Below are 14,830 nucleotides of genomic sequence, written 5' to 3' on the forward strand. Positions count from 1 at the left end.
TGAATGCTCCCAGGTGGGCGATATATCGCGATGTATCGTCACCTAGACGGTATCGCGATATATCGCGATATATCGAATCGCCACACTGGTATCGCGATTCGAATCGAATCGCCAAATTCTTGGCGATTCACACCCCTAGTAATTAGTCTTGATCATGCCATCTGAAAGGTAAATGGTTGGCATCAGCATAATCACTGATATCTGCCATTAGTGTCTGGTCCCGGACTGCCTCTCTAGAGGTACATGTACATCTGTTGTCCTCTGGATGGATTCACACGTAGTAATTAGTTAGTATTTTGGTCATCAGAATCCAGGAATTTGTCCAAAGCACAGAAAAAAGGTGAAAAATCTTTCCATTATAGTTTTTCTCTTTGTTAATTCTACTGGTTTTTGCTGAAAAAATATATATACTTTCCAAAATACTGAATACTGGTGGCTTCCAACACTTTTTTTTAATTATTAATATAGACATGGTGACTCATCTATATGAATGGCAGTGTCTGGTATTACAGCTCCAAGTACAGTACCAGTACAGTACAGTACAGTATTCACTCTGCTCAGACACCTGCCAATCAAACATTGACAACTGTCCTAAAAGAACTCTTACATAGTGTGCGTAAAGTTTAAATATCAATGAATTTTAGAAGCCATGTTTATACTTGGTGTTATGTTTTATTTCCATACAGGAAGAAGCAATTCATGGATTTAAAGTTAGTGATTATCTGGAATTCATGGAAGGCTTAGAGCACGTTTATAGGCCAATGGTCCTAAAAGAAATGAAAAATGCTGCTCATAACTGAACAATGCACAGAAAATAAATACCAAACTTCAATCCGTTTTTTCTAAGTAATAAGTGTGGAATACACCTGAAAGGGGTACTCTGCTGGAAAACATCTTATTCCCTATTCAAAGTATAGGGGATTAGATGTCTGATCGCTGAGGTCCCCCGCTGGGGACCCCTACAGTCTCCGGGCCAGCAGCAGTGGCATCCGGAACACGGAAGCTTGGAGATTTCCTGTTTGTGACGTCACGCCACGCCCCCTCCATTCATGTCTATCCCATAGATATGAATGAAGTGAGCATGGCGGCTGTGATCGCCAGTCATCCAGCAAAGAGTGGTGTTCATTCCGTGGACCAGATGACTGGGGTGCCGCAGCGGAGATTGGAGGGGTCTCCAGCGGCAGGACCCCCGCGATTAGACATCAGGACACAAGGATAGGAGATAAGATGTTTTCCGGCAGAGTACCCCTTTAAGGGTAGAGTCACACCTTACGTATACGCAGAAATAGCAAAATCCGCAGCGTAGTGGGAAATCCGCTGTATATTTTCCTATGAGCAAACAGACAGGGCTTTCCTGCGGCAGCCCTGTGTGCGTAGTGATGTTTGAAGGAGGCCCTGCGCATCACAGCCACCTCAGCTAGGGTCACATTTACCTTATTTTGTTGCATATTTTCTGCAGCGGATTTTCCTACCCATTGACCTCAATGGTTAGGAAAATATGCAAAAGTAAATACTCAAAATATGGCACGTGTGACCCATAGGGTCAGTTCACACATCCTTATTTTTACTACCACAGATTTTGCTGGCCATTGACTTTAATAGGTAGCAAAATCTGCTTAAAAAAATAAGCATGTGTGAACTGACCCTAAGGGTCTATTTACAGTATCCTGCGCATATTTGATGCTGCAGATTTGAAGCCGTGTTCGATCATTCAGTTTACATAGAAATCTACAGCATCAATAATATACAGGATACTGTACATATGAATGCTCTTTTATGGGTGAGATGCGGTTAGCGGCCGTGACACAGTGCAGTTGTCATCCTCCACACTCCTGCTTACACAGTTCTGTACATTACTGTAAGAAGGGGAATGACTATATGAGCGAGAAGGAATGGCTATATGAGGGGGATAGACTATATAAAGGGGAGGAGGAATGGCTATATGAGGGGGATAGACTATATAAAGGGGAGGAGGAATGGCTATATGAGGGGGATAGACTATATAAAGGGGAGGAGGAATGGCTATATGAGGGGGATAGACTATATAAAGGGGAGGAGGAATGGCTATAAAAAGGGGGGTGACTATATGAATTTCATATAGCTCATATAGCCATCCTCTCACTCATATAGCCATTCCTTCTAGCCGTTCACCCTTCCCCCCTCGTATAGCCTCCACCCCTTCCCCCTCATTTAGACTTCCACCCCTTCCCCTTATATAGCCATCCATTCCTCCTTCCTCATATAGTCATACACCCCTCCCCCCATTATAAAGCAGTACCTACATCAAGTAGCCCTCCCCGCCCCAAATAGCCATTTCCCCCATTTCATATACCCAATTTGCCTCATAGTCATTCCCCTCATTTAATATTATGACATGAGTGGAATGGCTATATCAAATGGGGGATTTGGACATGAAATAGATTTTACCATTTGTTTATTATATTGCAATCGCAATGGGCTGGTTGCAGAAGTTTCTGGGACCAGCCCATACATCAGTGGTCTCAAACTGTGGCTCTACAGATGTTGCAAAACTTCAACTCCCAGCATGCCCGGCTGTCCGGGCATGCTGGGAGTTGAAGTTTTGCAACATCTGGAGGGCCACAGTTTGAGACCACTGCCATACATCTTATTGGGGCTTGCAGAAACAACCCCATTTAGCTCAGTAGAATGGATCTTCAGCCGCAGAATTTCTGCAAAAAATCTGTTGTGTGAATTTGCTATTGCAGTGCAGTTAAAAGCAATATTGTATTCCCAGTTATTTTTGGCTATAGCCTTGTTCAATGACGTAAGAGTTCAGAAATTTCCTGCCACAGTGTTCGATACTTTATCCCATTTATATTGTTTAGTTCCAGGTACCAGAACAACTGGTATTGCTTTAGACCAAAAATATGTATATTTATACCAGCGCTTCCAGAAATGCTTTTAAATTACAGCTGCCAGGTATTAATTATGTTCCAAGTAAAAAATATTAAATTAAATACCAGTGCTATACTATTGTGAATATTTATTAAATAGATAATGGTTTCCTCAGTATCGTTGTGCTCCATCTATTTCCCGGTGGAACGCCACCAAGTCTCGAGGACATCATCATTTTTTTCTGAGTGATACTCCATTTTATCCTATTTTATGTCAAATTGTTCATTTTATCTATTTAATAAATATTCACAATAGTATAGCGCTGGTATTTAATTAAATATTTTTTACTTGGTATTGCTTTAGCTTCCCCTATAGCAATGATGTCCTTATATACAGACTTAAAGGGGTACTCCGGTGCTTAGACATCTTATCCCGTATCCAAAGGATAAGGATAAGATGCCTGATCGCGGGAGTCCCGCCGCTGGGGACCCCCGTGATCTTGCACGCGGCACCCCGTTTGTAATCAGTCCCCCGAGTGTGTTCGCTCTGGGTCTGATTACCGGCGACCACAGGGCCAACGGCATGTGACGTCACGCCTCTGCCCCAGTATGACGTCACGCTCCGCCCCTCAATGCAAGCCTACGGGAGGGGGCGTGATTGCTGTCACATGGGGGCGGAGGCGTGACGTCACACGCCGCCGGCCCCGTGATCGACAGTAATCAGACCTGGAGCGAACACGCTTCGGGGACTGATTACAAACGGGGTGCCGCGTGCAAGATCATGGGGGTCCCCAGCGGCGGGACTTCAGCGATCAGGCATCTTATCCCCTATCCTTTGGATAGGGGATAAGATGTCTAAGCACCAGAGTACCCCTTTAAGTGGTTTGTTTACTCTTCAACCTGGTTTGATAGAATTTTTAGGGTTGTCTACATGGTATAAATATGGCTTATTTCAATTTTATGAATATAATTTTTGTAAAAATAAAGTCATTTATATTTGTATAAATTAACGTGAGCTTGGCATTATTGCTTAGTGTTGCTGGTTGACTATGCTCCTTTCTTTATGGCACAGATTTACTAAAGCTGTCTAATTCTTTGACCGTGCAGACATCAAATGCGCCAGATGTATCCCAGTGTATCAGGCTGATTGATAAATCGGGTGCATCTGAAGACTGTAAAGGAGTAGTCCAGTATCTAAAAGGTTATCCACAATAAAAGAAGCAAAAGTAGTGGCACTGGTACCTGTATAACCTCAGCTCCACGAGATGGACAGTATAACACTCGGGCGCAAACCAGATCAAATCAGCTGATGGCAGTGCTAGGACAATAGTAGACCCAGTCTATAAAAGTATAGGATAAGAGAAAAACAGGCGTCCTGAAGCGTGCCTGTGTGCGTGAAACCGCCGGCAGTCGCCTCTGAGCTCCCCACAATATCTTTGCTTGACATGCCGGATTGACCAGCCCAAGATTGGAGCTGTTTGGTCAGAATTCTGACGGTGAGTGCAGGACGTCTGTTTTTCTCTTAACCTGCAGGGGATAACTTTTTAGAATAGGATATCTGCAGGATAGGGGATAAGTGTCAGATTGCGGGGGTCTAACTGCTGGGAACCCCCTGCTATCCCCTGCCCGGCGCCCGGCCTCTATGCATGAATGAAGGCATGTCGACCATGGCACAAAGCTGGGGCCGATACGCGCTCCCTCCATGCATCTCTGTGGCAGAGCTAAAGATACCCAAATGCTGTATCTCCGACTCTCCTATAGAGATACATGGAGGGGGGGTGTTGGCCACCGTTTTGTGGCGTGGTCGACATGCCTTCATTTAAGAGGAGAGCAGGCAGCTGCTTCATGGGTAGGAGATAAGTTTTTAGATACTGGATAATCTCTTAAACCTTTGGCTTAAATGTGCTCCAACATCTGCACAAAAATATGGGGCACGTATTTCTTTCACTGAAGTCATGCCTCATTTTAAACAGAGGCCACAATGAGGGAGATTTATCATTGCATTTAAAGCTTTTTTATAAATTTTTTGCTTACGCCGGGCGAACAAAATGTCGCACGTGCGTCTAAGCACTTTTTTGTTGCATTTATGTGTGTACGCAGAAAGTCCCAAACAGTCTTTCCTAACCTTTCAGTTTGCAGTGTTGTCGAATTCGGGAAGTGCGAAAGTCGCACATAGGCTTTTAAAAAAAAAAAAAAATCGCAAACCTAAGCCAGGTCAGACCTTACTTACACACTGCGTTTAGAGAGCACTTTTAAAAAGACATACAAAAAAGTCTCATGTGCACCAAATTTATCAACTCTCCTTAATAGTATGATAAATGTGTCGCACATATACAAAACCAAAGCAAAAAAAAAAGTCAAAACTCCATTTCCAAAAACAACAATGATAAATCTTCTCCAAAGGATACATGGCAGCTGTTACATTTCATCATGACAGTGCTAGGTATGTACACTCATTGACAAAAAAATGTAAACCCAGATAGTAATATTTTAAATTGATCTAAAATGCAGTGTGAAGTTAAAGGGGTGTTGTGATGAGTGGTTACATGAGGGCACACACACTGTGGCTCCCAGACAGACCACTTGTATAGTGGACAGTTTGATCCGCCATCAAGCACAAACACGTTCCAGCTTCCTTATTCACCATCCAGACACAGTGTAATGCTGTGCCACCTACGGGTTTGACTTTGGGCCAAACTTGGGAGCCGAATCTAAATATTTCCCCTAGTTTTAGCAGAGCTGAGAACAGGCGTGGTTGACAGTCCAGATCATACAACACAAATCAGCAGAACAGATACAGCATTCGGCTCTCTCATAGAGATGCATGGAGGTGTTAGCCAAAGCTTTGTGCCATGGTCAAACCACTGCATTCATGCAGAGAGCTAGGGTGCCAGGTGGGAGATCGCAGGGGGGTTCCTGCAATCAGACCCCCTATAATCTGACACATATTCCCTATCCTGCAGATAGGGAATACATTTTCTGATACTGCATCTCACATTCTGATTTGTTACACTGCCCATTAAGTTTAAGCCAATAATCGTGCGCGGCTCCTAGATGGCAAAGCAGGATTTGCAGCAGAGTCCAGAGGAGGAAGCCTGGGGCCTACACCGGAGATGTGGAGCAGAGAATGCGGCTTGGTGCTGATTAGTACCAGGAAACACAGTACGCCGGCGGATGTCAACCGCCAGCATTATACACTGGCACCTTCCTTACACACCTGTCTCTGCCACACCATTTCTAGGCACTTTGGTGTCACAGTGCTCATTACATGTCCTGCCACAGTCCCTTTTGTTTGCAGTGGAAACCTGGACTGCTATAGACTGGAACCTTATCGTCTTTAGCATCTCAAGTATGAAGGCCTCTTGGTGAGAGTTTCAATCCTGCCTTTGCTGTGCTCTGCCATGCCTCCTAATGTAATAGATACAGGTTCAGTCAGTTATCTTATACCAGGTTTAAAGGGGTATTCCGGCCAAAGACATCTTATCCCCTATCCAAAAGATAGGGGATAAGATGTCTGATCTCTGTGCAGCACCCGCATTCTATGCTGGGCTTCCGCTCCAGTCTCAGAAACCTCTGTGTTTCCACGACTGGAAGCTTGACATCACGCCACGCCCCCTCAATTCATGTCTATGGGAGGGGGCGTGACAGCCGATTTCCTAGACTGGAGCGGCAGCCCAGCATAAAATGGGGGTGCTGCACGGAGATCGCTGACATGATGGCCTCTGAGAGTAAAACTTATAAGATCATCTGTGATGATTCTGGCTTTCAGACATGCACACATTCTTTTATTCCTACACATCCGAGTTTAATTGTTTGTATATGTGTCAGGGAATGCTGACGTCAGTCCAAGTGACGGTATTTGGAACTTTTGAGTGGATTCTAGGTGATATTGTATTTGTCTGTTTTTGCACTCCAGTGTTATACTATAAATAAATGGCACATAACGCACCAATCATGTACAGTATATTATTCAGATGTTTAAAGGCCTTTTGGACTGTAGCCAACCTCCCTGGCCACAAGAGGAAAATTGATGACAAATTGGAGAGGGATAATGAATGGTGGCCAAAGAGCCCAGAACAACTTTCAAAGACATTAGAGGTGAACTCCAAGGTCAAGGTACATCAGTGTCCGATCGCACCATCCAATGCTGTTTGAGCCAAAGTTGACTTAAAGGAAATCTTTCATCAGTGTTACCCTCACTAACCTGTTGGTACAGGTGTGTAGTGCGGCTAACACTGATGACAACTATACTTACCTGTTCCCGTTATCTTCTGTTACGGAGCTGGCTTGGGGCACGGGTGGAACTTCCTGATTTCACCGCTGCTATGTCACCAGCAGTGCCCCAAGCCAGCTCCGGAACATAATAATGGAAGATACGGATGAATATAACAAGACCATGGAATGGGATCAGGTAAGTATGGTTATTATGAGTGTTGCCTGTACTGCACACCTGTACCAACAGGATTGTGTGGGTAACACTGATGACAGTTTTCCTTTAAAGGAGAACTCCGGAATGTAAAAATTGTCGCCCATACTGCCAGCAGTAAAAAAATAAAGATGTACATACCTACCTCCGCTCCCCCGGGGCCTCCGGTAACCGGCTCCGGTCTCCGCCGCGATCCACTTCCTGGTTGCCGGTGGTCGGATGAATCATACTGCGAATCATATAGCGAAGTCCAACTCGGCCAGCGATAGGCTGAGCGGCAGTGTGGAAACGCTTCAGGACACAAAATTCTTCACTACACCGGCACTTGCGGCTGGGGCCGAAAACGTCAGGCCGAGTCGGACTTCGCTGCGGCTGGTGATTGGCTGAGAGCAGTATGATTCATCCGACCACTGGCAACCAGGAAGTGGATCGCAGCGGAGACCGGAGACGGTTACCGGAGGCCCCGGGGGAGCGGAGGAAGGTATGTACATCTTTATTTTTTTACTGCCGGCACTATAAGGGACAATTTTTATGTTCTGGAGTTTTCCTTTAATGGAAGACAACTGTGAAGGATACCATTGTTAAAAGCAAATCATAAAAAAGCAAGGCAGGAATTTGGCAAAATGGATATGGAGAAGCCACAAAGTTTCTGGGAAAATGTCCATTGGGCAGATTAGACAAAACTTGAGCTTTTTGGCAAGTCCCCTCAGCTCTAAGTTTGCAGACGCAAGAATAAGCATACAAAAAGCATTCAAAGAGGCAGTTATGTTTTGGAGCTGCTTTGCTGTATCTGGCACAGGGTGTATTAAATCTGACCAGGATACAATAAAATCTCAAGACTACGAAGGCATTCTGGAGCGAAATGTGCTGCCCAGTGTCAGGAAGCTTGGCCTGTCACAGGTCATGGGTTCTCCAAGAGGATAATGACCCAAAACACACTGCTTAAAGGGGTACTCCACTCTCCAGCGTTCAGAACATTTAGTTCCAAGTGCTGGTGCAGCCTTTGGAGGTCGCCACGTCCCCTCCTGACATCACACCCCACCCCGTCAATGCAAGTCTATGGGAGGGAGGTGTGACGGCCGTCATGCCCCCTCCCATAGACTTACATTGAGGGGGCGGGGCGTGACATCGCCCAAGAATGGCAAAGAGCAAAACATTGGACTATTGTGAAGTGGCTCCTATAAGCCCTGATCTGAATCCTATTGAACATCTGTGGAAGGAGCTGAAACATGCAGTCTGGAGAAGGCACCCTTCACACCAGAGACAGCTGGATCAGTATCTTATGAAGATTGGGCCAAGATACCTGTAGACAAGTGGAGAAGTCAAGAGTTACAGAAATCACTTGATAGCAGGGACCACCTCAAAAGGTCCCTGCTGCTGTTTCTCCGCTAGGTACCACTGCGAGCACGCTCCGGAAAGCAGCAACAGTGACATCAGTGTGCTCCTGAAGCCCAGCGCACCAAGTCTACTGTCTGAACGAAGAAGATAACAGGCCTGCGGAACGGAGACAGGTAAGTATGGAACCAACAGGTTAGTGTAGGTGGAACTGATGACAGTTTCCCTTTAAGACACTGTATAGGAGAGCATTCTCTGGTTGAGGAACTGTATAGGATAGCATTCTCTGGTTGGGGTACTGTATAGGAGAGCATTCTCTGGTTGGGGTACTGTATAAGATAGCACTCTGGTTGGGGAACTGCATAGGATAGCACTCTCTGGTTGGGGTACTGTATAGGAGAGCACTCTCTGGTTGGGATACTGTATAGGAGAGCACTCTCTGGGTGGGGTACTGTATAGGAGAGCACTCTCTGGTTGAGGTACTGTATAGGATAGCATTCTCTGGTTGGGGTACTGTATAGGAGAGCACTCTCTGGTTGAGGTACTGTATAGGATAGCATTCTCTGGTTGGGGTACTGTATAGGATAGCATTCTCTGGTTGGGGTACTGTATAGGAGAGCACTCTCTGGTTGGGGTACTGTATAGGAGAGCACTCTCTGGGTTGGGTACTGTATAGGAGAGCACTCTGTGGGTGGGGTACTGTATAGGAGAGCCCTCTCTGGGTGGGGTACTGTATAGGAGAGCACTCTCTGTTTGGGGTACTGTATAGGAGAGCACTCTCTGTTTGGGGTACTGTATAGGAGAGCACTCTCTGGTTGGGGTACTGTATAGAAGAGCACTCTCTGGTTGGGGCACTGTATAGGAGAGCACTCTCTGGGTGGGTACTGTATAGGAGAGCACGCTCTGGTTGGGGTACTGTATAGGAGTGCACTCTCTTGGTGGGGTACTGTATAGGATAGCACTCTCTGGTTGAGGTACTGTATAGGAGAGAACTCTGGGGTACTGTATAGGAGAGCACTCTCTGGTTGAGGTACTGTATAGGAGAGCACTCTCTGGTGTGGGTACTGTATAGGAGAGCACTCTGGTTGAGGTACTGTATAGGAGAGCACTCTGGTTGAGGTACTGTATAGGAGAGCACTCTCTAGTTGGGATACTGTATAGGAGAGCACTCTCTGTGGTACTGTATAGGAGAGCACTCTCTGGGGTACTGTATAGGAGAGCACTCTCTGGTTGGGGTACTGTATAGGAGAGCACTCTGGTTGGGGTACTGTATAGGAGAGCACTCTGGTTGGGGTACTGTATAGGAGAGCACTCTCTGGTTGGGGTACTGTATAGGAGAGCACTCTGGGGTACTGTATAGGAGAGCACTCTCTGGTTGGGGTACTGTATAGGAGAGCACTCTCTGGTTGGGATACTGTATAGGAGAGCACTCTCTGGGTGGGGTACTGTATAGGAGAGCACTCTCTGTTTGGGGTACTGTATAGGAGAGCACTCTCTGGTTGGGATACTGTATAGGAGAGCACTCTGTGGGTGGGGTACTGTATAGGAGAGCACTCTCTGGGTGGGGTACTGTATAGGGGAGCACTCTCTGGGTGGAGTACTGTATAGGAGAGCACTCTCTGGTTGGGATGCTGTATAGGAGAGCACTCTCTGGGTGGGGTACTGTATAGGAGAGCACTCTCTGGTTGGGGTACTGTATAGGAGAGCACTCTTGTTGGGGTACTGTATAGGAGAGCACTCTCTGGGTGGGGTACTGTATAGGAGAGCACTCTCTGGTTGGGGTACTGTATAGGAGAGCACTTTTTGGTTGGGGTACTGTATAGGACAGTACTCTTTGGGTGGGGTACTGTATAGGAGAGCACTCTGGTTGGGGTACTGTATAGGAGAGCACTCTCTGGTTGGGATACTGTATAGGAGAGCACTCTTTGGGTGGGATACTGTATAGGAGAGCACTCTGGTTGGGGTACTGTGTAGGAGAGCACTCTTTGATTGGGGTACTGTATAGGACATCACTTTCTGGGTGGGGTACTGAATAGGAGAGCACTCTCTGGTTGGGGTACTGTATAGGAGAGCACTCTCTGGGTGGGGTACTGTATAGGAGAGCACTCTCTGGTTGGGATACTGTATAGGAGAGCACTCTCTGGGTGGGGTACTGTATAGGAGAGCACTCTCTGTTTGGGGTACTGTATAGGAGAGCACTCTGGTTGGGGTACTGTATAGGAGAGCACTCTGGTTGGGATACTGTATAGGAGAGCACTCTCTGGGTGGGGTACTGTATAGGAGAGTACTCTCTGGTTGGGGTACTGTATAGGAGAGCACTCTCTGGTTGGGATACTGTATAGGAAAGCACTCTCTGGGTGGGGTACTGTATAGGAGAGCACTCTCTGGTTGGGGTACTGTATAGGAGAGCACTCTCTGGTTGGGGTACTGTATCGGAGAGCACTCTCTGGGTGGGGTACTGTATAGGAGAGCGCTCTCTGGTTGGGATACTGTATAGTAGAGCACTCTCTGGGTGGGGTACTGTATAGGGGAGCACTCTCTGGGTGGGGTACTGTATAGGAGAGCACTCTCTGGGTGGGGTACTGTATAGGAGAGCACTCTCTGGGTGGGGTACTGTATAGGAGAGCACTCTCTGGTTGGGATACTGTATAGGAGAGCACTCTCTGGGTGGGGTACTGTATAGGAGAGCACTCTCTGGTTGGGGTACTGTATAGGAGAGCACTCTCTGGTTGGGATACTGTATAGGAGAGCACTCTCTGGGTGGGGTACTGTATAGGAGAGCACTCTCTGGGTGGGGTACTGTATAGGAGAGCACTCTCTGGTTGGGGTACTGTATAGGAGAGCACTCTCTGGGTGGGGTACTGTATAGAAGAGCACTCTCTGGTTGGGGTACTGTATAGGAGAGCACTCTGGTTGGGGTACTGTATAGGAGAGCACTCTCTGGTTGGGATACTGTATAGGAGAGTACTCTCTGGGTGGGGTGCTGTATAGGAGAGCACTCTCTGGTTGGAGTACTGTATAGGAGAGCACTCTCTGGTTGGGATACTGTATAGGAGAGCACTCTCTGGGTGGGGTACTGTATAGGAGAGCACCCTCTGGGTGGGGTACTGTATAGGAGAGCACTCTCTGGTTGGGGTACTGTATAGGAGAGCACTCTCTGGTTGGGATACTGTATAGGAGAGCACTCTCTGGGTGGGGTACTGTATAGGAGAGCACTCTCTGTTTGGGGTACTGTATAGGAGAGCACTCTCTGGTTGGGATACTGTATAGGAGAGCACTCTCTGGTTGGGGTACTGTATAGGAGAGCACTCTCTGGTTGGGATACTGTATAGGAGAGCACTCTGTGGGTGGGGTACTGTATAGGAGAGCACTCTCTGGTTGGGGTACTGTATAGGAGAGCACTCTCTGGGTGGGATACTGTATAGGAGAGCACTCTCTGGTTGGGGTACTGTATAGGAGAGCACTCTCTGGGATACTGTATAGTAGAGCACTCTCTGGGTGGGGTACTGTATAGGAGAGCACTCTGTTTGGGGTACTGTATAGGAGAGCACTCTCTGGTTGGGATACTGTATAGGAGAGCACTCTCTGGTTGGGGTACTGTATAGGAGAGCACTCTCTGGGATACTGTATAGGAGAGCACTCTCTGGGTGGGGTACTGTATAGGAGAGCACTCTCTGGTTGGGGTACTGTATAGGAGAGCACTCTCTGGGTGGGATACTGTATAGGAGAGCACTCTCTGGGTGGGGTACTATATAGGAGAGCACTCTCTGGTTGGGATACTGTATAGGAGAGCACTCTCTGGTTGGGATACTGTATAGGAGAGCACTCTCTGGTTGGGGTACTGTATAGGAGAGCACTCTCTGGGTGGGGTACTGTATAGGACATCACTCTCTGGGTGGGGTACTGTATAGGACATCACTCTCTGGGTGGGGTACTGAATAGGAGAGCACTCTCTGTTTGGGGTACTGTATAGGATGGCATTCCATAATAGTCCATGTAATGGTGTTGAGGTTAGTTGTGGTGGCCAACTGGCCATGTGGTTACTGTACTAACAGGGATGTGGAATTTCTATCGCCCGACGCCCGGGACTAGCAGTTTTGGGCGCCGGGCAGGTGAATTTGTCTGGCCCTTAGCCCGGCTTCGGGCAAGCAGGGCCGGACCTGACAAGTGCGGCGGATCTGCAGTCTGTATGGAGCGGGCTGCCGATTCCTGCCCGCTCCATACTCTGCAGCCTGTGTCGTCGGAAGCAGAGCAGGGGAGATGAGAAGCTGTGTATTTGTCTTCTCTCCCCTGCTCTGCAGACGTGCGGGGGGAGATGAGGGGGCGTGGCTTATTTCTCCCCGTGCAGACCTGCGTCCTCTGCCTTCGCTCCCCGCACGTCTGCACAGGGAGACTGCATGCGGCGCTCACAGGGGAGTATGGAGCGGGCTCCGGACTCGTGCCCGCTCCGTACTCTGCAGCCCCCGGCTGTTCTCAGTAGCCGGGGGCCGCCGCTAATAGCCAGCATGCGGCGATCGCCGCGGCTGGCTATTAACCCTTTAGATCGCCGCTGTCAAGGCTGACAGCGGCGTCTAAAGGGAGATGTGAACGCTCCCTGGTGGGCTAGTGGGTGGATCGCCCCCCTGCAGCGTGATCGCAGGGGGGCGATCCATTATGGAGGTAGCCGGAGGACTTACCTCTGCTTCCTGCAGTCCCAGCTCTGTCATTGATAGAGCCAGGCTGGACAAGGCTCTATCAATGGATCACAGAGCACACACAGATTAATAGAGTTCAATAGAACTCTATTCATCTGTCTGAGGAATCTAATGATTCCTCATAAGTCTAATAGTGTAAAAAAAAAAAAATAATAATAAATAAAAGTTTTAATAAAAGTTTGACCCAGTGGTCTTCAAACTGTGCCCCTCCAGATGTTACAAAACTACAATTCCCAGCATGCCAGGACAGCCGTTGGCTGTCCGGGCATGCTGGGAGTTATAGTTTTGCAACATCTGGAGGGCCACAGTTTGAAGACCGCTGCATTAACCCCTTCCATGTTAAAAGTTCAAATCACCCCCTTTTCCTATATAAAAACACGCAAACATAATAAAAATAAGCATATTTGGTATCGCTTCGTGCGTAATTGTACAACCTATTAAAATATAACATTATGTATCCCGTACGGTAAATGTAAAAAAAATACCAAACCACAGATTTGAAATTTTTATAATATCCCAGAAAAAAAAGTTAAAAAGCGATTAAAAAGTCAGATCAATACCAAAATGGTACCGATACAAAAAACAGATTATGGCGCAAAAAATGAGCCCTCATACAGCCTGGTATGCAGAAAAAAAATAAAGCTGCAGGGGTTAAAAAATGACAATTAAAAAAAAATAGAAAAAGTCCAGAATTTGTAAAACATGACGTAAACGATACAAATCTGGTATCGCTGTAACCAGGAGACCTAAAGTATAAAACTAACATGTTACCTCAACCACAAGGTAAATGGCGCAGAAAAGAAAAACCACCAAATCTGCAAAATTATCTTTTACTATTTCAATTTCACTTCCCTTAATATATATTTATATATTTTTTTGGTTCGGAGAATGTTATTGAAAAATTAAAAGATATCATTATAGTAGGTAGTTATGGCTATTATAGGGCGAGGAGGAAAAAACGAAAGCGTAAAAGCGAAAATTGGCCCCGGACAAGTGGATCGTCATGAGGGACAAGTAGATTTTGCTCCATTTTAGTCCCGTGGACAAGTAGTTTTTTATAAAATTTCCACACCCCTGACTAAGCAGATGTGTCATTCAGGAGCTTGGGAAAGCTGTGTGTGACAGATCTTGTCACACCCTTTTATAAGCAGATATGCCATTCAGGAGCATGGAATAGCTGGGTGAGACATTCTCACCTAGCTTTTCTATGCTCCTGAATGGCATATTGTGTACCTGGTCCTACTGACAGACTTCCTCCTGTTTCTATCCCTTAGGGTGACTCAAAGCGGCACAACACTGTATATTGTATCTTTATAATAACAATTTTTCATACACCGCATTGCCAGTCCGCCTCTGCACCAGGTATACTGCCATAGCTCTCCTGTATACTCGTGCAGGTGGAATATCCTATACATCTAGTATGCTCCTTTCCGCTGTTATCAGACAAGCCTCAGGTTAGGTCGCTCCACCCGTTGTTACACACCTGGCAACAACAACAACAATCTCGTGCAAACCGTTTG

General features: G+C 46.7%; 1 protein-coding gene and 1 long non-coding RNA gene across 9 annotated transcripts in view; one reads left to right on the forward strand and one right to left on the reverse strand.

Moving 5' to 3' along the window:
• The window catches only part of TBC1D32 (TBC1 domain family member 32), a 69,138-nt gene extending 66,781 nt beyond the window's left edge, over window positions 1-2,357 (forward strand). For all 3 annotated transcript variants that reach the window (XM_056557088.1, XM_056557087.1, XM_056557089.1), the window contains one exon: window positions 687-2,357. In XM_056557088.1, coding sequence (XP_056413063.1) covers window positions 687-800 — 114 coding nt within the window. In that variant the 3' untranslated portion in view covers window positions 801-2,357. The remainder of the gene's footprint in view (window positions 1-686) is intronic.
• LOC130356062 (uncharacterized) overlaps window positions 1-14,793 on the reverse strand; it is a 31,809-nt gene extending 17,016 nt beyond the window's left edge. For 5 of the 6 annotated variants that reach the window (XR_008888761.1, XR_008888763.1, XR_008888759.1 and 2 more), the window contains exons 1-2: window positions 14,644-14,776; window positions 8,585-8,775 (exon numbers count right to left, since the gene is read on the reverse strand). This is a non-coding gene — a long non-coding RNA (uncharacterized LOC130356062). Of the gene's footprint in view, window positions 1-657; window positions 768-8,584; window positions 8,776-14,643 lie in introns of those variants that run through there. The other variant, XR_008888758.1, reaches the window with a different exon arrangement.
• Window positions 14,794-14,830: the final 37 nt, after the last annotated feature.

Source organism: Hyla sarda, chromosome 2, assembly GCF_029499605.1.
Source record: "Hyla sarda isolate aHylSar1 chromosome 2, aHylSar1.hap1, whole genome shotgun sequence".
Taxonomy (NCBI): Eukaryota; Metazoa; Chordata; class Amphibia; order Anura; family Hylidae; genus Hyla; species Hyla sarda.